The 23,060-nt window shown below is 49.0% G+C and overlaps 8 protein-coding genes across 8 annotated transcripts; 2 read left to right on the top strand and 6 right to left on the bottom strand.

Annotated features, from left to right (window-relative positions):
• Positions 1 to 154: 154 nt before the first annotated feature.
• Positions 155 to 1,857, bottom strand: L228DRAFT_281435 (Clavaminate synthase-like protein). Its single transcript, XM_018335886.1, has 2 exons — positions 1,301 to 1,857; positions 155 to 1,181 (listed from the first exon to the last, which is right to left on the bottom strand). The coding sequence occupies exons 1-2, from the start codon at positions 1,655 to 1,657 to the stop codon at positions 285 to 287; spliced, it is 1,254 nt and encodes a 417-aa protein (XP_018189908.1). The 5' UTR covers positions 1,658 to 1,857; the 3' UTR covers positions 155 to 284.
• A 690-nt stretch (positions 1,858 to 2,547) lies between these two features.
• L228DRAFT_95056 (hypothetical protein) lies at positions 2,548 to 3,430 on the bottom strand. Its single transcript, XM_018337001.1, has one exon. It carries the CDS (start codon positions 3,227 to 3,229, stop codon positions 2,672 to 2,674), a length of 558 nt encoding a protein of 185 aa, XP_018189907.1. The 5' UTR covers positions 3,230 to 3,430; the 3' UTR covers positions 2,548 to 2,671.
• Positions 3,389 to 3,945, bottom strand: L228DRAFT_266695 (ACN9-domain-containing protein; the record flags this gene model as incomplete). The annotated part of the gene is made up of 3 exons (XM_018334895.1): positions 3,389 to 3,462; positions 3,549 to 3,648; positions 3,724 to 3,945. The coding sequence occupies 3 exons, from the start codon at positions 3,943 to 3,945 to the stop codon at positions 3,389 to 3,391; spliced, it is 396 nt and encodes a 131-aa protein (XP_018189906.1).
• Positions 3,946 to 4,131: 186 nt separating this feature from the next.
• On the top strand, positions 4,132 to 5,105 carry L228DRAFT_245275 (hypothetical protein). The gene has a single exon (XM_018332121.1). It carries the CDS (start codon positions 4,230 to 4,232, stop codon positions 5,058 to 5,060), a length of 831 nt encoding a protein of 276 aa, XP_018189905.1. The 5' UTR covers positions 4,132 to 4,229; the 3' UTR covers positions 5,061 to 5,105.
• A 1,043-nt stretch (positions 5,106 to 6,148) lies between these two features.
• Positions 6,149 to 7,922, bottom strand: L228DRAFT_245274 (Sm-like ribonucleo protein). The gene is made up of 3 exons (XM_018332120.1): positions 7,441 to 7,922; positions 6,812 to 6,861; positions 6,149 to 6,723 (listed from the first exon to the last, which is right to left on the bottom strand). Exons 1-3 carry the CDS (start codon positions 7,452 to 7,454, stop codon positions 6,398 to 6,400), a joined length of 390 nt encoding a protein of 129 aa, XP_018189904.1. The 5' UTR covers positions 7,455 to 7,922; the 3' UTR covers positions 6,149 to 6,397.
• A 333-nt stretch (positions 7,923 to 8,255) lies between these two features.
• Positions 8,256 to 9,076, bottom strand: L228DRAFT_237288 (putative ER membrane protein; the record flags this gene model as incomplete). Its single annotated transcript, XM_018330915.1, has 2 exons — positions 8,256 to 8,278; positions 8,482 to 9,076. The coding sequence occupies 2 exons, from the start codon at positions 9,074 to 9,076 to the stop codon at positions 8,256 to 8,258; spliced, it is 618 nt and encodes a 205-aa protein (XP_018189903.1).
• A 1,863-nt stretch (positions 9,077 to 10,939) lies between these two features.
• L228DRAFT_266692 (putative MFS monosaccharide transporter) lies at positions 10,940 to 13,147 on the bottom strand (the record flags this gene model as incomplete). Its single annotated transcript, XM_018334894.1, has 8 exons — positions 10,940 to 11,212; positions 11,281 to 11,703; positions 11,774 to 12,092; positions 12,157 to 12,348; positions 12,411 to 12,570; positions 12,634 to 12,767; positions 12,822 to 12,903; positions 12,985 to 13,147. 8 exons carry the CDS (start codon positions 13,145 to 13,147, stop codon positions 10,940 to 10,942), a joined length of 1,746 nt encoding a protein of 581 aa, XP_018189902.1.
• Positions 13,148 to 19,651: 6,504 nt separating this feature from the next.
• On the top strand, positions 19,652 to 21,417 carry L228DRAFT_94955 (glycosyltransferase family 32 protein). The gene is made up of 2 exons (XM_018337000.1): positions 19,652 to 20,953; positions 21,008 to 21,417. Exons 1-2 carry the CDS (start codon positions 19,964 to 19,966, stop codon positions 21,149 to 21,151), a joined length of 1,134 nt encoding a protein of 377 aa, XP_018189901.1. The 5' UTR covers positions 19,652 to 19,963; the 3' UTR covers positions 21,152 to 21,417.
• Positions 21,418 to 23,060: the final 1,643 nt, after the last annotated feature.

Below are 23,060 nucleotides of genomic sequence, written 5' to 3'. Positions count from 1 at the left end.
ATCAAAGGCTTCACTCATCCACTCGCCCTCCATGTCATAACGATGTTGTAATCTTGATGTGTTTCATATATTTCATGATACTTTCTGTCCACGTCTATGAAAGGACATGTACTTATATTTTTACACAAGTGACAAGCACGTGGTAAAACCCAACCCAGCCATAACAGAACTCCCAATAAAAAAACTAAAAACCCAACCCGCTCCCAATATCCGATATCCCTAAAATGATTTTCTTCTTAACCGAAAGCTCGAAATGATATAAAAAATAAAGCGGTTAAAAAAGGCTATTCCGCATCCAGCGGACAAACCGGCGGCGTATCATCCACCTGGATCCCTCCTCTCTTCTTCTCGAAACTATCATGGAACGGCAGTTTCCAGCCGCCCTCGCCCTCGGGCGTCGCCAGCCACAGGCGCATCAAGTGGCGCCGCGGGAACGACGAGGTCGGCGGGTGGTCTTTGTATTCCGTGCGCGCGTGCAGCACCTGGCTGTTCGACACGAACTGGATATCGCCCACCTCGAGAATCATGTGCAGCGCGAGCCGCAGGCACGTTTGCTCGAGGACTTGTAGCGCTTCTTGCTGCGCCGCGGATAGCGGCGGGATGATTCCCGCGTCGGAGAAGCGCGTGAGGGACCGGACGTAGTAGGGGTCCCATTTAGTATATACCCTGCCGTTTTCTCCTTTCTCGAGATAAAACACACTTGTGCGGATATAGTCGTCTTGGCCGCGGGAGGTTTCGCCCTTGCGGTCAAAATACCAAATAGGCTCCGTCAGGGTGCGCACCACGTCGGGCCGCTCGGCCTGCAGGACGTTGAAGACGTGATGGGAGGAGACAATGTCGGACTCGCCGCCCTCGAGGGCCCGCGCGATGCACAGCAGCCCGACGAGATCAGCGTCGTCGGCGTGGAAGAATTGGCGCGCGTTGGTGCGGTAGATGCGCACTTTATCGATCTGGGTCGGGTCCTCGCCGAGATCCTTGACGTGGCCGAGCACGTGGCCCCGGCCGTTTTGGCTGACAAAGTAGCCTAGGTACGTGCCCAGGCCCATGTACGCCACGGCGGACTTGTGGTTGCCCCAGGCCCATGTCGGGAAGCCTTTGAAGAGGATGAAGCCCCGGCCGTCGACGAGCTCGGAGCGCACGGACTCGAGGAAGGCGGAGAGGTGCGGGAGGGGGAAGGTTTCCTGCGACGTTGGTGTTTAGTATAGGTATATATGTAGGGTATATAGGGGGAACTGGAGAAATTTGGGGGAGAAGAGGAAAGGGGTGGGAGAGAAAGAAAGGTAGGATGAGGAAGGCATACCTTTGAGATACCAGTCAAGGGGAGACCGTTTGCCAAAAAGGCATCAGCGGCATCGCTCAGCTCTTCAATCTGCTCGGGCGTGAACCGATGCGTCCAGCGCCCGGGCTGGTCTTTGTAGTCTTCTGCCTTCCATACTGTAGGTCCCGTGATGTGTTTCGGGAACTGCTCGTACGGACGCAGCAAGTCGTACAGCGGCGCGTGCTGGCCGGATGTCTTGATGCCGTCGGGGAAACGGGAAGTAAAGGGAGTACTAGGAGTACTGTTTGGCTTGGATGAGGAAGGCGTGGGTGTCCGAATTATAGGCCGAGGGGTGTGAATGGAGGGGATAGGAGCAGCGGACAGAACTTGAGCTGCCATGTTTTGTAGCTGGGTAGCTGTATAGCTAAGATAGCTCCAGGGAAAAGGCAATAAAGTATCAAAGTAATAAGATATCAATTGGATTGAATTGAATGAGCTTTCTTTTTAGCCTTGAAAATCAGAAGCAAGTAATATGGAATGTACAACAAAAAAGCAAAAGAACAAAAGAAAGGGAAAGGGCAGGCATTTAAATGGAAGCATTGAAACAGCGAAAGTCAGAAAACGTGCTATCGGAGCAAATGTACCGAAAATGTCAACAAGCAAGGATATTGCGCAACAAAGCTACAATTGCACCACTCCCGGCCTATCGAGGCACCTGTATCAGCCATACTCCGTAAGGTATTGATAATGGTGGTGCTCGAAAAAAGAGCGGGGTAACTTACAGATTGCGCACATGGTGATAGTCCGGATGAAGATCTGATCATGTTTAGAGTGAGTGCCGAGAAATGATTGGCAGGGATTGATTGGTTGGTTGATTACTGCGCTCTTGTGGTGTTTACATTGCTATCTTGGTGGTGGTTGCATCGTTGGAGGAGACGATTGCGTGACGGGCCCCAGGTCGACAGTTTAACCACCATCAAGCACGTAACTCGATGAGAATCTCAATCACAACCGGATCAAACGGAATCAGGTAAACCCATTATTATTCGGCCGTTACCGGAGAAAAAGGATATCTCGCGCCATTGCAAATAGCTCGAATATCTGTTCCAGATACATTTGGTAGGTGTATGCGTGATTGTACTCGGGGGAGATTAGTCGTTGCTTGACAAGCCAGCCAAGCCAACGTGCAATTGCATGATCGTCGCGTAATCAAAGAGTCAGTGTAAGTGATAACGCAAAGATGTCGTGTAAACCTGATACCGTAGCATAGAGGAAAAAGGTCTTATCATGCTGAGTGGCTGCTCTATTGATCGCAGTCACGTCGATATCAGACTAGCTCAATGCCCCAGGCGATGCAAGCTACCAGGAGCTCTTCAAAGCTCCATTAATACGAAACATGGTCCATGTCAAGCATCACTGAATGACACAGCAGACAAAGTCTGTGCCTGGCTGGCGCTTGCCCGGACCAAACCCGATTCGATAGCCTGTCCGCGTTTTTTTGACCATTCTGGTGTTTTTCATGTCATAATCTCCTTGTAAGCCATGCAATGGACACTCTTTGCAGGAAGCAGCCGTAGGAGGGCCTCGTGGTGGCCGTATCTTTCGACACTTGTTCTGGACTGTCGGACAGTTGAGCAAGTCGCGGCCCTCCTTGCAAGGCTCAGAGAGAATAGCCCATTCATGACCGCATTCTTCCGATTTGTAGAATTTCACCTCGCACATATTGAGCAGTCTTGTATATTGCTTTCTCCACGAAAGACTATCGACGAGTGACAGAATATGTTGATCCCGAACTCCTGGGGCGATCAAAATATTTTCTGCAATTGAAATGAAATCAAGACTCCCAGCTCCGTATTTCGGGTCTTCCACTTGCAAGGACAACCAATATATATTTCTGTAAAACAGTCCTTTGTGAATAATATGTACCTGAAAACGAACCTCTATCAAGCCAATGCCGCCAAACACCCACATAATTAAATCCCCAGATGAATAGGTATCTATACATGTACTTTTATCCAATTCGACACACGGTACTGATCTCCACAATTGCCTTGGCGGCAGCGATACCAGCAAACGACGTCTATTTCTTTCAAATTTGTTTCAAAGACGAGACAAACTCACGAACCAGACTCACGAACCAGACTTCCCTGTATCCGGATCGCGAATCGATTGCATGAGTTCATATAGCTGACCGAGCTGTTGATCTGTATTTACACAACCATTAGCAAACAATCCTTTTGCTGTGCTTGCTGACACGAAACAAACCAGCAATGAATCAACGCATGCATACCGCTCATTTTATCAATCTTGGCCTTATCTAGCTTGTCATCCTTCCATGCCTCGCCTTCAAGCTGCTGGGCGTAGAGCTGCCACTCCGTCAAGAAACCAATCTACTCACACATCACCGCGTTAGCTCCCAAATCCTCTCAATTGGCTCACTTCTCCAAGAGATCAATAAAACATACAATATGCACCGGATTATCCACACTGCGATGTGCTCGGAACTCGCTCTTCACGTACTGGTCTCCCAGCAGGCGCATCTCTGGCGGTAACTTGTGCCGATGAGCGCGGAGCAAGCGGCGGTACAGCGGGATGGGCGGGAGCAGCGCCATTGGGGCCGCCTTGATACCCGCGCTCACTCCGGCCGGGGTGGGCGTTGCCAGAAGCAGTCTGGGACTTAATCTCATTGTGATTTCTGAAATGTTTGGTCGGAACCGTCAGTTGTTACCCTCAGATAATATCCAACAACACAATGTCATTAGCTTCATTAATTGGTTCTCGTGCTGCGGTGAAGCGGGAGCGCTATCTGCGGCAATCTCCGTCATATTATCTGTTCCCGCGAATTTCACAAAAAAAGGGCCCAAATGAAAACAAACCAACCACCAAGAAACAATAATCACAGTCAATTGAGACACAGGAGACACAATTGTCGGTCAGATAGTAGCAGACTCTGGGACAGGAACTCAAGACAATGCTACCTACGCCATCAACGTCTCACGTTTCATTCGACAATGTGTACGAACCCGCCGAAGACTCCTTTCTCCTTCTCGACGCCCTCTCCGCGCCCAGCGAGACCGCTTTTCTCCAGCACCGTTTTCCTGCGGCTACAGCTTCATCAGGAGCAGCAACACCCGCGCCACTTGTCGTAGAAGTCGGCACAGGCTCCGGCGTGGTCCTCGCATTCGTGACCGCCCACGCCAAGACGATATTCGGGCATACAAACGTCCTCACACTCGCGACAGACGTCAACCGTTTCGCATGCGAGGCCGCACAACGCACCGTCCAGACAGCAATCAAGGACGTTTGCGACTCCGACACTCAAACCCCTACTACTTCCGCTGCTCCCGCCTCATCAGCCGCATTCCTCTCCCCCGTCCTCTCCGATCTCACATCCGCCATACGCCCCGGCGAAATCGACATGCTGATATTCAACCCGCCCTACGTACCGACCGAAGAACTACCCATCCTGCCTAGCACGCACTCCATCGACACATCAGCAGGCTCCAACCAGGGCGTCAGCTCGCACAGTATCTTCGAGCGCGACTCGTACCTCTTGTCGCTCTCCTACGCGGGCGGCGCTGATGGAATGGAAACGACTGACCGCCTGCTCGAGCAGATCCCCACGATTCTTCATCCGGAGCGCGGCGTCGCGTATCTCTTGCTCTGCGCACAGAATAGGCCAGAAGACGTCAAGGCGCGCATCCGCGCGTGGGGAAATGGCTGGGCGGCGGAGACGGTTGCGACTAGCGGCAAGACTGCGGGGTGGGAGCGGCTGCAGATTGTGAGGATATGGCGGCCTTGACTGAGTCAAGGAGCCGTTTGATTTATTCCTCTATGTGCCTCATGTACCTTTTTACGGCTCATCTCGGCCAGACATCCTTTCGTCTCATCATCATTAGAGATCGAAAAGGGACCTTTCCCGTTTCCTGTCTCAGTCCTCCATCACACACCCAAAACACAATACGCAATACGCAATACGCCCTTGCAACGGAAAACATGGGACATTAGGGATCTAGCTACCTAGACAGACGCTACAACGCCCCCCTTTTCGTCTTATTCCCTATTTCCGTCCTTCCGCAGCCGCGCCGATACAATATTACCAAGGATTATGTACAAATCGTACAACGTGGGGTAACTGAAACACCAAATATCAGTATACCCTTAATTTGATACCCCAAGACCCGATACCCAAAACACCTGTCAGTCAGTCAGTCAGTCAGTCAGTCGGTCAGTCAGGCGGTCAGTCAGTGGCGAACCCGGATTCTAAGCTCTACGAGACTACGAGACTACGAGACTACGACATAAGCGCGGTATATTATCTTGCTACTTATGGACAACCGGGAGTGTTAGAGTGGCCGTGAATGTGACGCGGACTGCACGCGCACACAGACGTACACGCAGACATAGGAGTCATATCGAAGTCCGCCATAAGAGAGACAGGCCCACGAGACAGACATAGGAAGTAGAAATGGAAGCACCTCATGGTCGCAAAGAGAGCAGAAACGCTATACCAGTAGAGGCTAAAAGCAAGAAATCCAAATCCAGAAACAAAATCAAATGCAAACATACCTTAACTACACAACCCTGTTTAGTCATCTCTGAGATACACTAGTGAACGATGATAAACACAATGAACAGATTTTATTTAAAAAAGAGAAAGAAGAAGAGAAGAATTCTAGAATACAATACAAAACCCTGATCTCGCTTTTTTCCATCTTTCCTATTTCTTTTTCTCTTCTCACAAATTTTCTCGCCATAGATAGTCTTGAAGCGAGAGTGACAAACTTGCCTCGGACACGGGGCGAAAAGGGGAGGCACTAATAGATAAAAAGAAATTTTGAAGCGATAAGAGGAAAATAATTCCACTTATTTTCTAGACAAAAAGAAAAAAAAAAAAAAGAGAAGGAAAAGACAAAGAAAAAAATGAAAATGGAGGAAAGAGAAATGACGTAGATAAACTAGTCGCTCGACGAGGCGAAAAGCGAACAAGCCAGAAGGAATTCCTGGAGCCAAGGGAAGTGAGGGGTGAGGATGATGCGATACGGCGGAGATGGAAAGGTGAAAAGGTGTGATAAAGAGATGTGATAAAAAGGAAAAGGGGTACAGCAACATCAATCAAGGAGTTGAAAAGTAACAGGCTTAGAATCCTCTTCCACCGCGTCCTCGTCCTCTGCCTCTTCCGCGACCACGAGGTCCGCCCCGACCGCCACGGGGGCCGCCGCCGACGCCGCCGCCGCCTCGCTCGGCTTCTTTGCGCGCCTTGTTCTTAGGCTTGGGCGCGTCGTCGATAAGCAGCGTATCGAGAGGGAGCGAGTCCGGTAGTATATAGTACCGGATGGTGGAGCCGCGGACGTTGATGGTGTCGAGCGAGATGGGGTCGCGACCCTTGGGTGTCATTTTGACGGCACGCAGGGCAGTGTTCATCTGAGGGGTGACCGAGGCGATGGTGCCGTGAAGAATGGTTCCTACGAGAGGACATGTTAGCTGTGGGCAGGGAGGAGAGGAGCCAATACAGCGGGTTTTCAGGGAAAGAGTGATAGGGGGAAGACTAACCATTCTTCAATTCAATAGTCACCGTCTCGTTGGCGCATTTCATGAGAAATCTGCAAGAAACAACATATCGTTAGCAATGGTTGTTCCGTTGAGCAGTGTTCAAGTAGGTTCGAGAGAAGTGCAAGTGAGCAGAAGAGAAAGAGCGGGAGTAGTCTCGAGCGGCAGAATGGCACAGGCGTGGAAATGACTGAGTAAGTCCAGAGTCAAGAAGGCCTCGAATCTTGATTTCCAAGTAAACGTGGACCAGCAATCCAGAGCGAGTACACCAAAGCTAGACGCGCATCCTAGAATCAAGCTGCGAGTAATTCCCACCCAGCAGTGTAGACTTGAATGTCATCAGACTCAAGTGCTCATGACCAGGGCAGCTCAGCCTTTGCTTGCTCCGGCTAATACGCTCCTTCAAGTCTGCATCTATTGCGCTCTTGTACTGCACTCTGGACTGGTTGTAGAGCCCATCCCCCAGTGCCTCCGTCATACTCCATTCACTCAACCTGTACACGCATCGACATAGACCCAGGCCAGAAACCCACAAGCCCCGCGCAACAACACTCTGCCTCAGAATGCCCCCAGAATATACTCCAATCAAGGTATAATGTGATATTTTCCGTTGAAACAGCGCTACGACATACCTAACGAGCTTCATCTTGACGTATGTCTTTAAACTTTGAAAACGGTTTTTCGGAGAATTTGTTTCCGCGGGCGATACGGGTATTTTCTTATGCTGTGCTTTCGGTTTTTCCTTGTCTCTTCTCTCGCTATATCAAAAGTCGCGTTTGAATCCACGAACGAGGTGGTTAAGTCCGCAGACGGTTTCTTGTCCAAAAGGTCCGGCGAGGGATTGACAGAGGACTGAGAATTTTCGAGGTCTGCAAGTTGATGAATTTGACTCAAGCGCTTATGACGAAGCGGGTATTCTGCAAGTGGACGTTGCAGCGCGCAATTGTACGAGCTTGAGCTCTGGTAAAGTTTCACTTCAGTCGTTTGGAAGTAACGATTGCTGAACTTGAACTGCAGCGCTGGATGAAGCGACCGATTTCGATGCAATTCGTGCGACCGAGTAAGTTCTCTCAAATACACCAGCCAATGGAGACGGTGATGATGGTGATGAGCTCAAAGTCGTAGAATTATGAGCAGTTCGCGGTTGGTGAACTTGAGCGATGGAAAGCAGAGGTGTGACGATTGCCGTATGCGGCTAGTTTGATGGGTTTGTTCCGTGCACCGTGGACCAGTACCAGACAGCAAACATGAGCAACAACATCAGGGCTAGGATCAGGAAGTTAGTATAAGGATGAAATCAAGAGAATTATTCTTTCAGGAAAATTATATATCACGTTTAAAGGTTATTCATCTTCTGGATTGCCTGCGTATTTATTTCTTGGTGGTGATTGCAGCATATCATACGTCCCTAGGTCCTTCAATACGATACGATGATACAAAAACAATGTTATGGCACTCCATTCGTTGTAGCTAGACATAGTAATCGTAATATGTATCACAATATGATAAATTGATAGTCTCCATATCACGAGCAGGATATTACTTGTCAATGATATCAATACGTAAAGATCTTACCAATAGCATATAACCGTAATCAACAGGCAAGGGTGTGCAAGGTCAGACGGGTATCAAGAACAGAGTCAATCTAGTCTACCTCTCTCTATCATTCTCACCCTCCACCTTCTCCCACTCGCTATCAGTGCTAAACTCGCCGCCAGAGCGATCCCCGATGCTGAACCGCTTTCGGAGCGCGTTGAGATTTGCTTCATCTAATGACGCCGAGAGGAATCCTGAGCTAGAGACAGAGCCGGGGTCGACCCGCACAGGCTCGTCAGCTCCTTCAGAACTTGGCGCTGCTACTGTAGAGGCCGGGAGTGGGGTATCTTCACGGGAGCCACTTTTAGCAGCGACTGTGTCCTTTTTCGCAGCGGCTTCAACTTCTGTATCGTTCTCAGTTTCATCATCCGCTTCGCCATTATCTGCACCGTTGTTCCCTCCAGACCTTTGTCTCCGTAAGTCTCTCAGCCGCTGTGCTTCCTCCTCCTTTTGATTTGCGGCCCTGAGCTCTGCAGCAAACCAATTAATAGCCCACCACAGACCCCCGGATAGAAAGGATAAAACCAGAAAATGGATGCTGTATGTTGAGATGAGGAGTACGAGGAGGAGAGATTGCAGGGCAGCAAAAGTTGCATTGGTGGCCACGAGAAGAGTAGGCGTTGGCCCGGGAGTGAAGATGGAGGTCCACAGGTCCGTAAGAAAGGATGCCATGGTGAAGTCGATTCTAGAACCAAACGCTCTTGCAAATGACGCGTGTGAGATGATCCAAGATGAAAACACAGACGCACTGCTTGCTTGATTATGTGATGCACTCGTATGCGCCAAGTGCAAATCTTTTGTCGCTATTGTTAAGAAGGCAACGAGAAGTGCAGTTCCCACGAAAGAAAAGGTCTAAGCCACAGTTGCGCGCTCAAAGATGCAGTATATCTGACGACACGTCTCGGGAATTGTAACCAACCCGAGGGGCTTCCTTGGTATCGGCCTCGAAATTCGAAGCTCAGATTGTTTGTTATTGATTCCTTCTGTCGTTGTGGTTCGCCTTGGAATTGGACTTTCCCAGGCTAATTGATGCTTTAACTCGATTGAGTATGTTTGGCCCTCTTGTTGATCGACTCTACTCGCAAACGAGAGTGGTTTAGTATGTATTCGACGAAGAACGAGTGTCGTAGTGAGATCAAGTGCTGTGGGACCGTCGTAGCTCTCACTATCAGCGCCTGGAGAGCGCTTCGTGACGTATCGGCTTGTGTAGCTCTTCTTTCGAAGTTGCAGTAGTCGCTGCAGAGTTTCGCCCGATTCGAATTGCGTCTCTGTGCTTCAGATCCTTAGGATTCACAAAGTCTTGATTTCCAAGGGAGGGATTCTGGCGCTAGTCTTTAGTAAATAAGAAGAGACTATACTCTGCAAGGGCAAAGTATTTTGCGAAGCTGGCTGTTGGATAGAAAATGCGCAGCGGACAGAATAGCCACGGATTCTATTATCCTGTTCCTAGCTCATTCGAAAGGTCGTACAAGAGGAGAATGTGACACCGGCCAAAGAAACGAGCAGTGAAGTCGTCAGGAACGGGAGCGCCAACTGAAGGCTCAAGCGACAAAGGACGACAAACCCGACGGCAAGTATTGTCTTTCTGTTCTCTTGTCTGTCGTGTACCGTGTCGTTTTGAGTGAGTTGTTGGCGTTGCAAAGGGCGAGCAGGCGGTGAAGCGGAGGTGCCCCAGCTCCGCTCCGATTGACTCAAGTGAGCAAGGAGCGTCGCGGGGTCGATCGGTAGTCTTGCTTATCAACACTACGAGACTCCACCTCCAGACTCGGCCATAAATCAATTTAACCATTCTAATACATCTATTGCATACCTTATATCTCATCATATTATACCATCTATATTATGTATTATGTAAATCTAGGCTCGTGGAATATTAACGGCCTGAAACAATTATGTACAATGAATGAGTTAAAATACCACCCATGGATACGGCCCAGAAGAACCGACTTTTCCCATCGTACTAACAGAAAAGTCTATCCGCCGTGTAGTAAAGGTCAGACAGACGGGTTAAATGGATCCAGTCTCATCCGATCCATCCAATACCGAAGAAGTCGAAAAAATAATAAAAATGTTAAGCGCGGTCCATGATTCCTCAAAACAGATCCAAACGAACGACGACAAACGCTATACCATGCCACGTTATATGCTTCTGACCAAATGCAATGGGATGATGCAACACTGAGTGCCAAACAAAATGCTTCCTGCAAACGATAAACCCAGTCCAGCACAACAAATCCACTGTCCATTATACAGATGGAGCATCAAAAAAGGGCTGTATCGCCACAGAGCCCAATCGACTAGTCCAAAAAGAAAAGAATTAAATTTCATCATCCTAGCGCCTGATCTTACGCCTGGTCTTGCGCCGAAAGGAGCGTCTCATCCGTGTTGAACAACATATGAGATTGTTGCATGTTGGATATATCAAAATATCAAAATGCAGCACCTCAATCATAACACGTCGACATGAATCATGATAGTTGAAAAAACACATCAGTCGGGCCGTAAAAAGGGAGAGAGGTCATGAGTCGTTAAAACTTAAACGGCGTGATTGCTCAACCGCTCTGTCGCTTCAGCAATGACAGCGCCAGCGGCCTCGTGTCCCATAATTTGAGTTTCGATGCGTTGGCGACGGGCTTCTTCTTCCTCGTTGCCCAGGTCCTTGAAGACATGGTCCATTTGTTCGAGCGTGCGACCGTTGGTTTCAGGAACATAAAAGTAGGTGAAGACGCCCGAGAGCAAACAAAAGACGGCAAAGAAGATGTAGGTGCCATAATTGGTGTGTTGAATCAGTTGTGGTGTAACGAGACCCTACAAGGGAGCGCGAATTGTCAGAAGCTTGCGTGAAGAATGCCCGGCCATCGCATTGGAGCACTTACAATGATAAAGTTGTTGAGCCAATTGGAGCACGTGGACAAGGCGACTCCCTTGGCTCGCACCGAGGAGGGGAAGATCTCTGCCGGCATCGCCCACGCCACCGGGCCCCAGCTGGCGCCAAACGCGAGCATGTAAAGAAGCAGGAGCGCCACACTGGCCCAGCCTTCTGGCCGATGCACCGGCCAATTGTCCGAGAACAGGGCCACAAGCACGGCAATGATGATGTGCGCAATGGTCATCAAGACGCTGCCCCAGAGTAGAAGAGGCCGACGGCCAACCTTGTCCATGGTCCACAAAGTGCTCGCGACACCAACGAGTTGTGTGATATTAAGCACACCAGACATGACCAGCTGCATCGAATAGTCGAGACCCATGGTCTGAAAGAGTGTTGGCGAATAGTAGATTAAAGCATTGATTCCCACAAACTAGTGATGCCGATTAGACGTCCCGTAATCGTCGCAGAGGAGATGACCAAAAGATTGAAGGAGTCCTTACCTGTTGGAAAAACATCAACCCAGTACCGGCCAGTGTTCTCCGCCAGCACCCTCGCTTGAAGCAATCGGTCCAAGAGGCAAGTTCCAACTTGATACGACTCGACCGGCTGCCGTCTTGAAACCGCGGGTAACGTTCGCGGCTAATCTCCTGGTGGAAAGCAACTTCGGCCCGAATATCATACCACTCTTGCTGCACACGCGCGTCTGAAATGGATTGCTGGCGGAGCTTTGCCAGTGTTTCCAGAGCATCCGTGTCGCGTTTCTCTGCGACAAGCCATCGGGGAGAAAAGGGAAGAAAAACGACGGCAACGACGAGGAAACTGGTACGTTGGTCAACTGAACGCCCAGGGTATGCAACAAATGCTCCGAGGATGAGAAACTCACATTCCTGGAAGGATTTGGATGAGAAATGGTAGTCTCCAAGCCCATTCACTGGCAATATATCTGGTGCCATATGTAATCCAAAAGGCGATGACAATTCCTGACACAATTGAGAGTTCTTCCAAGACCAAAAGCGCGCCTCGAATCTCTGGCGGAGAAATTTCAGAAATATACAAGGGTGTGACAGTGGACAGACTGCGGGTAAAGTTCCGTCAGCGATATTGATCCGAATCTCTCAACATGGAGGAAAGACGTACGTTCCAATTCCAAGGCCTCCAATGAGTCGGGCGATGACAAGCATGGCATAATCGACAGCTCCAGTCTGCAGTGCCGAACCGACAAGAAAGACGCAGACTGCAATGAAAACAGTATATTTTCTGGAGAACTTGTCGGCCATCCAGCCCGTATTAAAAGAACCTAGCGACTCGGTGAGCACGTGTCCGTCCTGACGGTCTCGCGTGATGCCATTGGATTAAATACCGATCAGAGCACCCAATTCGATCATGGCCGTGAGAAATCCTTTCCAGAAACCTGATCCTGGTGCATTGTCGGCGACGCGGCCAATTCGGTCGAGAAACTGAGACTCGGTCAAGATGATCGAAATGACACCTTGGCTAAGGGATCGTCAGCTAAAGGTAGAGATGATTCGGGAGGCGTCATATGCATACTCGTATCCAAAGAGCAGACCTCCAACGGCACAGGAAATAGCACACAAGGCCACATAGGTCGAACTGAACAAGCCTCGGAAGCCTAGATAATTGTCAGCAAATAACAATGAACACACACACCCCCCAAGAATGTCAACAATGAAATTGTAGGAGAAGCTCATACCTGGAGGGCCGTAAATTTCTCGCTTTTCCCACACAGCGCGATCATGATGCGTAGCAACTATACGATCGGACGGGGAGATGGTCTCGTCCTTCTTGTCGCCATCCACAACCATTGGCTCCTTGGGAAGCTCTTGAGCGTTTGGGGTCTCATCCATTGGCGACATAATGGATGGTCGTCGCACGAGAGCGGGAAATTTTACGAATAGAAGAGCTTAATTGATGGATTGGGGGGGGGATGGGGCCAGGTACAAGTGAAAGTACCGAACGGCTTAAGCTGCGGGTGGACTTGGCGGGATGTCGGAACCAGGACGATTTGTGGGCGTACCTGAACCGATGCTTGTTCGGGAAGCTCAAGTATCGGCCCCTCTGTCGATACCTACGATTTGCACCTAATCGGCGTTAGCTGCAAGGTAGCTCCCGCGGGCTCGGTACCAGCATGATATTCGCACTAAGGGGACGTGCCCCTCGACGCTCTTTTGCGAAGGATTGGGTCTCAGGTCGGTCATCTCTCGCTCTCTAGCGGAGACCGTTAAGGTTCTCGTTATCAAACGTAACTTCAACTTACCTTATCTTTCGTTGCACGCGCCGTGATTTGCACTTGTCTGGTCTCAACACGCCGGTTTCTACTCTCCCGTTGATCAATTTGATGAACCTCGACGCTCTTTTCTCAAACCTTCTCTTCAAATGCTACAAAGCAACCCCTCTGTCTTTATAGCCGATGTCATACCCCGCATTCATTAATCTCATTCCGAGAGAGTGAAAAGAGCCGTCGATCAACTGGGATAACCTTGTCAGTTCCGTCATCCTGCCTTCTTCTTCTTCTTTAGCCGTCGCATCAACGAGATAATATTGTGTACATGGGCCCTCGTACGAATCCTGACCGAGTAGCGTGGGGGCTTCGGTGACTACCTATTATTCTCCGCATGCCCGTAAACGCCGGTCATCGTCAAACCTTAAAGTCAACCGGGGCAAGCATGAAATCGCTCAGTAACGAGCCAGTGATTGGCAATTCAGGGTCGTCCTCTTAGCTCTAGGTTAATCCGGGGCCATTGTACCCCTCACGCAGGTCCGTCCTAATGAACCAAGAGGGCTAGTAATTATTCTCCCCACGTCGCATGTCAACCCCGGCGTTCGCCCCGGATTTACTCACATGCTTGGATTCCAAAAAGTTGCTGACCTCTTTTGCGTACTGATTGGATCATGTAGCTTCTGCTATCCAATCCACCTCGTATTTGCTCCGAGCTCCGGGGTTCAATCATCCGGACTGGTTAATCCCACGGGATCTAGGAACTTGACATCGAAATGTTTATCCGAACCGACTCATAACCTGACCGGCATCCGATAAATCAAGTCGACAATGGTGATTTGATTGGAGAAAGCATGGTTCCATCGGCACTGCCATCACTCCTCGGATAAATTAATTTGAGACAGGTCATGGACATTTTGCAAGGATGTCGAGCTTCCACCTCGCAAACCAAGGCATCAACCTCTCTTCAAGATAGCGCTTTCCCCACACGAAACCTACCCCGCAGTCTTATCGTTTGGTCATCATATGAACGTTATCATCTCTCGACCCGCTTCATCGACCATCTAGACTATAGCTCGTTTTGGGATTCGACGAATTCATAGTGGAGACTCCGGCCCGTTCCCATGTGCTCTTTACCTCGGATAACGTTGCAGGCCCAAAAAACAGGAGAATCGTTTGAGTCCTTATACGTCCGTGGCGCCGAGTTAGAGGCAACTGTGAGGCCTCAACCCAGAAGGTAAGAGATTATGGGTCGTCACAGAATATCTGATGGGCCACAACAACCGTGCATGCCAATCAAGAATTATCCGTCGATGAAACCTCCGACAAGATTGCTTGGTAGGATTTTCGGCTATCGACGAAACTTGGTGGTCAACGATGCTCGACGGCACGGTTCTTCCGCTGCGGGTTTGACCGTCCGGATTGAAGTTAATCCTAAGCTCCGTAAGAGTGTCGATCACGACTCTCGAATCTGTTGAGTGGGGCCGTTGCTTTGACCCTGTCAAGCCGGCTCCACCTCCAGCCTGGTGCGTGCCCCATTCTTTGAGTTGACGACACAGATAGGCTGTCTTCAGGAAAGTCTCCGAAAAAGTCAGCATCCACATCTTACCATACACCCGCCGTGACATTAGTCCCTTCCCTAGCGCTGTCAGAGATTCTTTTGGCTTTGCACTTACTTGTCCTATAGCAGACTCATCATTGCCCTGTTAGTCCCGAGATTGCGATCAAACAATTGTCATCGGCAGCCAATATCGTTGAGGGAAAAAGAAGTCAAACTGACTTGTTCATTTCCTGGTCACTGACCTGGCTAAGCCTTTCTCGCCTCCCAAGGCCTGTGGGAAGTTTCCGTCGTCTATTTCTTCTTTAGGCATATCATCATGTGTCCCATGTCCGCATTTGACCCAATAGAAAAAGGTTACATACCCACACTACCATGAATCTTGTATATTGCATCATCCGATTCAGTAGAAGTGGTTCGTGCAAAGTTCATGTATACAAGTGCCAGAGGGTGAGATTGCCTAGACAAATAGACGTCCACACCATAAAAATTGTTTGATATTGTGTCAGCATGGTAAACTTCTCATGGATTTTGACGCAATGTTCGTGACGAAGGATCCATCTATCCTTCAATCAAGTACGAGAAGTCCTCGCCCTAGACGCAGCAACATCGAAGACTGCAAAGGACTAGACATGGCAGATACTTTCCCGCGTCATGTGGCAAATCGCCAACGTCGCCTTGGTCGATTGACAAGACATGAATCCAATATAATGGACCTTCTCATGAATAAAGTAAAGTTACTCTTTGTCGCTTTTCCTGTCACGCTTCTTAGTAAGATGGAGCCAAATGACCCGGCTCCCTGAAAACATTTCAGTTGAAAAGTGCGAGAGCGAAGAGACGAAATGTATCATATGCGTACAGCCCAAAATTTGGTCAACCATCATCAGAGAGATGCGGAACGATGTTCTTACTGGCACTTTCTACGAGAAGATTAGTCCTGGATGGTGGTCCCAGTAAATTGGCATGTTCTGCAAGTCGCTTCAATTATAGACTGCTTGAGCGCAGTTGATCATATGCAAGACAGGTTTGGCTGGTCTAGGGAAGAAGGATGTCCAATTTCGAAAAGCAAGACAAGGTGAGACGAACAGCTGGATCATATCGCGTACTGTTACCCTTAAGAAGCTCATAATGTGATATGTGCCGCGAAAAGTGCTTGTTAATTGTGTTCACTTAAGTCAAATCACTCTGCGTCTTTCTCCACTGAAGAAGCATCAGCATCAATCTCATCGTTGTTGTCTCCCAGTAGTAAGCACAGTACTAGCAGAGTACGCCTTTCGCATTCAGTCTTCTCTTTGGATTGTGCAGAATGTGGAATAAACTTGCTTGCTTCCAAGGCTTCAGCAATTTAGTCGCTTGTCGTTTCCTATTCTATATCACATACTCTCCTCTTCGGTGGACAACGGTCGTCTACGTACTCATTGCAATTACCTGCGCTCTCATCCAAATCAGAGATAAGAGTCGGAGCAGCTTACGTTCAATATTCCTAGACAATTATTTCTCCTAATATTATCATACTCGACGGACTCACCTTGTCGTAAAAGCCTCCCAGTTTCAACACGACAATTCCAAGGTTTCGTGCATTGTCAGCACTGGTTTCAGCGATTCTTCATGAGCGGTGCAATATGGCAGAGGACGGAGATACGTGAGTGTCCGACAGGGCTTGAAGCACGATTCAAGCGAATAAGCCCCCTCGGAGTTTCGTGTCCGCCATGACATTTCTTTGCGTGATTGGCATCCAATTTCCAATTTGTGTCACCCTTCATTCCATTTATAAACCCTGCCTTCGCACAGCCAAGAATGGAAATTACATCTGACTGCAGCAGAACATGCTAACCTCACCATGACCTCTTTCTATCGAATCAGCCAGATAACGCTGCAGGGCTTATCTAGCAGGATGTTTTGACTTGATATGGGATGAGCTTGATTTATACCCTTTCTCCGCCCTTGAAACAATCGCGCTAGCCTTGCAGATGTCGATGCATTTCAGCGCCCGTGCGCTCAACAGCAGATGTCGATTCCTGCAGACTATTGGCGGGTCCCACACTGTGTTTGCATATGAACTCCATTAAGACCTTTAATTGACGGTCGGGATGAGGAAACATGGAAATTCAGGCAGTAGTCAGTTGTGCCACGGCCAGTGCAGTGCTATTACGGATAATAAGTTGGGTCCCCTGAGTGTAGGTTGCCCTATCTTACCCAGCATCCTCTGGGCGTCATTGAGGTTCCTCATCTTTCACTTGGAACTAACGAAGGGGTTCACTAGCCCTGTCGTCCTGGTCAACTAAGTGGAGCATTCCGATGCCCCTGCGCAGCCCTTTTATTTCTCCGCAAACCCTCTAGATCTCATCTTTGTGTTCACTTTGTTAATCGGTCTTCTTTGAAGCAGTGGAACGTCCGAAAGGGAAATATTTTACGATGCAGACGGTTAGCTTAAGGAGGAATACTAAAAGATCGATCTACTGGGGCCCTTTCGAATCGGCGTCCAGAGCTAATGTGGTTCCGTATCTCGCCCTATTTACCTCCTGCCTTTTACTACCTTTTGCGACTAAGTAGGTATTCTACTTTTCATCAGTTAGTTACAAGGGCCCAGGAAATCTGAGAGCGCTCCCCCTTCTGTGTCCGCACAAGATCTAACGCGGCGCGCCTATTGGCGATGACGCTTCTGGAACGGGCAAGAGCGCTGCAGGGACCATCTTGGCCACGGAAGTAAAAGGCTACGCCCCGCAGAGCATCAGCGATAACGATTGTTCTCTAATCTTTTTTTGTTCTGATCGGAGAAAGCACAGGGCATTCTTCTGAAGGCGGCAAATGTTCCTTATGCAGGCTCATAAGGACACCTTGATGTCCAAATACTAGGTAGGTCTCGACTGGTTCAGAATCAATATTCTGAGGAAAAGTGTTAGGTTGGAGGAGCCTGTACGCGGGCCCCTCAGATCATGAGCAATCCTAGAAGACGCTTAACCCTAGGTAGATATTGATATGGCCGCAGACGCTGGGACCGAGAAGTTATGTGCGGGCAATATTGGAGAAGGCTTAATTCTCCCTTATCGTCTTATTAATTCGTTCCGCCCATTTCTGTACAACCTGCTGTTTCTCGGTATCAAGCGGTACCTGCATACGGCATGCAAAGTATCATTGTACTGAGGCTAAAACTGGTATATTGACAAGCCTCGAAAAGCTTACCGCACATACTTTATATGAACATTGACATTGTGAAAATGAGCTTACGAGTGCCACTGACCAAAGGTATGACAAGAATTATTAGCACGGGCGGAGTTCGCTCTCAATTCGTGCACCACTCAGCATATGAGAAAGGAGATGCTGACTGTTTCCATTGGCAATTGCTTTTCCAACGAGAGTTTTAGCCCTGAAACTTTAGTTCCAAACTTTATCGGATGTTATATTTGAGCGCTACTAATCTTCTAGGTAGGTAGATCGTTTGCTACGTTTGAACACTTTCTTAGTGACCCCCACGCCAAAATCTACGAGTCTTGAAGAAAGTTAGATGGGTAATATCTCACTCGCAATTGACGGTCAGCGATGCAAAAAGGTTTCAACAAACCAAGATATGGGGTAGATGATGAAAGGGCATATTCGTCTCTCGTCATCTGATGATATATATATATATAACTTTACCTAAGGTCCTCCCTAAAGACTTTAGTGGTGTTGATCTCTGTGGTAAGCTTGCGAATACGAGTACCATGTTAGCAGTATCTCTAGGTTGACGGTTAAAGTTAGCTCAAAGGAGCAATCTGACAATATTACTGGTCCAGCAACATATCTGGGGCCAACCTCTCAAGTTAGTGACTCCTTTTTCCTCTCCTTGCAAATAAATAATATGTGGTCAAAGGTTTGGAAGGATAGCAATTTGGGTGCGAAAAGAGAAAGGAATGTTGAGCGGGGCTCGCGACGCGTCTGGTACTGTAGCTGAAACCATGAACGAAGGAGGCATCGACAGCCCCCCAAATCCTTACCTTCTCTCGCCCTTACCTTGAGCGTTAGGTGGCCAAGTGAAGCCGCCCTCTTTTAGCCGTTTGATATTTATGGGCAATTTATATTACTTTGCCCATTAGCCCGCACGCTTGAATCTTTTGCTCATCGTCTCGCTCTTTTTCCTCTTACTTCTACCGGAGTGAGCCTTTAGAACGACGGACAAGGAAATCCTCGGAAAGCTATACTTTGAACCAGGCTGAGCCATACGACCCTGCCCGGCGCTAGAGGTCGTTCTAGTCGGTCAATCCACCCGGGTTGTAATTCCCCCACAATTTGGCAAACTCGATCGAACATTGAAGAGAAACCGTCGATATTCCAGCCAATAAAAAAAAAGACCTTTCTTTTACGCACATTTGAAGATCTGCTCGACGTGTGTGCTTGTGGGAGCGAAGGGGAAGAGGGAAAAGAAGGATAAGAGCGCTAGGGTTGGGTTGGGTCGTGCGTGAAGCGTCGACAAGCCGTCCCTCAAGCCCACGACTAGACCCTGTTGGTCCCCCCCTGACAAGGTACCCTGGAGAGCAAAAATTGATGACAGTCAGATTAACGCTGCTTGCGCGACGTTTTGGAAACCCTCTTTTGAATCGGTTTTTATTTGGGGCGGGCTTACGTTCGGGTTTCATCGTCCCGGTCTCTGGGCCCTTTTGTCTCTTGTATTTACACCCTTGATCCCCTCGCGAATCGGTCCCCACTTTTGCTCCAATCTCGCCTCCAGAGGTTTAGGGAATCTACCTACTCCGTAACGGACACCAGCTCTTCGTTCTCTTCCTCTTGTCGTCGCGTCTCTCGAGAAAAGTAGGCGTTGCCCAGGAAAAGAAGCAAAGAGTGCTACAGGCCACATTCCTCAGATACGCGCCCGTCTACTCGTCCTCGCGATTCTTCGATCGCTAGGAAACAATTCCAGCCATGTTTCCGAAGCGCTTCGCCATCATAGCGCTGCTGACCTGCTTTTTCTTTGCCATATTTGTGTTCCAGTTTCAGAGAGATCAGGGCATTCTGCCGTCGACGACACGATTTCTGTGCCCGTCAGCACCTCAGTCCACCTCGAAGCCCAACGCGACCGTCGACCTTTCTGAAGTTCCATTCCCTAAGAAAATATGGCAGAGCTGGAAGTCTCCCGTGTCCATGCTTGAGGGCGGTGACCTCGATAACGTGCGATCGTGGAAGAAGCTTAACCCCGAATATCGCTACGAGCTGCTCACGGACGCCGCAGCCGAGACATATGTGCTCGACACCTTCCTCGCAACCCGCCCGGACATTGTCGAAGTCTTTCTTTCCCTGCATAGCGTTATCCTACGCTCCGACTTTTTGCGCTACCTCCTGTTGCTTGGCGATGGCGGCGTCTACTCTGATATCGACACCAAGAACCTCAAGCCCGTGCGGGATTGGATTCCCTCCTGGTATGCCGAAGATACGAATATTGTTGTCGGCATCGAGGTCGATGAGCCTGATGGTCAAAAGTGGTCTGGCTGGCGTTATAACTACCAATTCTGCCAGTGGACAATCATGTCCAAGCCGGGTCACCCTATCATCGAGACAGTTGTAGACAGAGTGATCAAGTCGCTATGGGACATGGCAGACAAGCAGAATACCACGCTTAACCGCGTCAAGACGTTTAGCGAAGATGTCATTGCAACTACAGGACCCGGCGCTTTCACAGACGCTGTCTTTGAAATTCTTACGGAGCAGGCCGGCAAGAACATCACTGCACATGACATTACGCGCTTGAAGTCACCAAAGCTACTTGGAGATGTTCTCATCCTTCCCGTAAACGCCTTCGCGCCCGGTCAGAGTCATAGCAAGGCAGGCAAGCCCGAGGATGATGGGTCTCTGGTGCAGCATATGTGGAAGAGCTCCTGGTGGGGAGACAACCCGCAAGGAAACTTTGAGGATCACGAGAAGAAGAGATTGGAAGAGGAAGAGAAGAAGAAGAAGAAAGAAGAAGAAGAGAAGAAGAAGAAGGAAGAGGAAGAGGAACAAAAGAAGAAGGAGGAAGAGCAAAAGAGCCAAAAGGACGAAAACAACAGCGGCCAAGGAAATGCTAATCAAAAGAGGCAAGAAGACGGTTTGCGTCGCCAAGAAGAGGAGAGGTAGCGCCAACAACAGCAGTAACAACAGTAACGGAGGTCATTGGAATCGTATGTGCATCCTTATCTGGGATTATTTATTCTGGCGTTTAGGGTTTGGTGGGAGCCGGCCTGATTTTAGTCGGCAGGCCTTTTCATTTCCCCTGTCAAATATTTGGTCATCCACGGCATTTTTATTTCTCACATTTTTTTTTTATATCTCCGTCAAAACTTTGTATCCGGTTCAGATACAATTCTTCATGGGTTTGGTATAATCTTTACACTGCTGTCTCTGTTTTAGTCTTGCACCGTCTCACTATATTTCGTCATTCAGCCGCCTCTCACAGTTTTATTTCATTTAATTTCTTATTTGATAATCCAACAACCATCTTGACCATCACTTGAACAGGGACAACGCTCAAGTTTTAAAATTAACTAGCAAATGAAGAGAGATTGGCAGGTATGGACCAAAAACCTGCCTTCCGCATCCGAGGTTGGATATCTACCTACCTTAGGTAGCTTATACAAGGGGTCTTCTGCGGGTACCTTGCATTTGCGCGCTATACCGCTAGTAATTTTATGGTATACTTGATATGTGAGATATGAGGCAAGGTCAAGCACGGGAATGTCAAATGTGATTTACGAAGGAAGGGAGATGCTTCGTCAGTTGTCTGACCGTTCACTATATATTTGAATGAGCATCGACGCACATGCGATAGAGTTGTGGGATAATTTCAGAATCGCACAGCATTCCCGGATACTCGCGAAAACGTTGCTCTACGGGAGTAGACGCTGCTCAAGCTTCTTTTATGTTACAACGCCGTCATCTCAACTCAACAGTGGTCAAGGCCGGCTCCTCACCGACACATGCAGTACCTAGGTTGAGGTCATTCGGTCTCAGACTACACTCAAACTCGTCAATTTTTCACACACTCTCTTGTGGAATAATTTCACTGTAAGATTACCCAATGAGAGGAAGCTCCTCCTCTGCCCGGACCGAGAGCTCAGGAATATCATGACATGATTGGTCCGCTCACATGTCCTCCATGGCACCAATGCTGAGGACAGGGCTCCTCGCCAACTCCGACTCATCTTCGGCAAGACTCGCCTCGCGCCGCCCCATGGCCCCATCCGCCCCCTACCTACCTAGGTACCTATACCTACAACGGGCTACGTAGGAACCTCCGTACATTAGCACTCTTAAGACTCGGACTTAGAATTCATGCTTCGAATCGTCACTGGCTATCACAAGAACTTCCCTTGTCTCGCAGAAGAGAGACGGCTCCAGTTTCGGTCCGACCAGCTGCTAATTGTCAGTGATCCTCTGCGAATAAGACTCAACCGGCATTCTCGTGAAATACCGTCGCTGCCATGTGTGGACGACAATGCTGACGATTTATGGGGCTCGGAACATGGTCCGTCTACAGCCGTACGGTGGATGTTGCTGATGATGCCCTTGGCATGTTACCACGTCAAGAGCAGTTAAGCGTGGGCCCAATGATATCGGAAACATTCCTTAGAAAAAGTGTCGCTCTGTTCCGTAGCCTCCTGCAGAAAGAAAAATGCGTTTCCAGACGAATGATATATACCGTACGGGCAACTTCCGCGGGAGGGGTGAGACGGAATCTCCTGATCCAGACACTCAGAATCAACACACACACACAAAAAAAGCAAAGCAAGTGAGCACAAGGTACTCGATTATATTTCACACTTCTGGATCATCTCTGTCGATCTCGGCGAACGTGCTAGGGCAAAGTACCTGCCTAAGATACATATGAAGAGTTTGGAAAAGGGGGTATTTTTGTCGTACTGAGACTGCAATGAGACATGGGCTAGGTACCAAATGGGTACCTTTTTACCCTACGCTTTTGCATGACATGGGGGCGGCGGGCGGCTCCCATTACCCTCGACGGGCAACCCGGAACGATGGATCTGAG

The sequence above is a fragment of the Xylona heveae genome (assembly GCF_001619985.1).
Source record: "Xylona heveae TC161 unplaced genomic scaffold L228scaffold_3, whole genome shotgun sequence".
NCBI lineage: Eukaryota > Fungi > Ascomycota > Xylonomycetes > Xylonales > Xylonaceae > Xylona > Xylona heveae.
The sequence above is the reverse complement of the archived record's forward strand: the minus strand, read 5'-3'. Positions and strand labels throughout refer to the sequence as shown.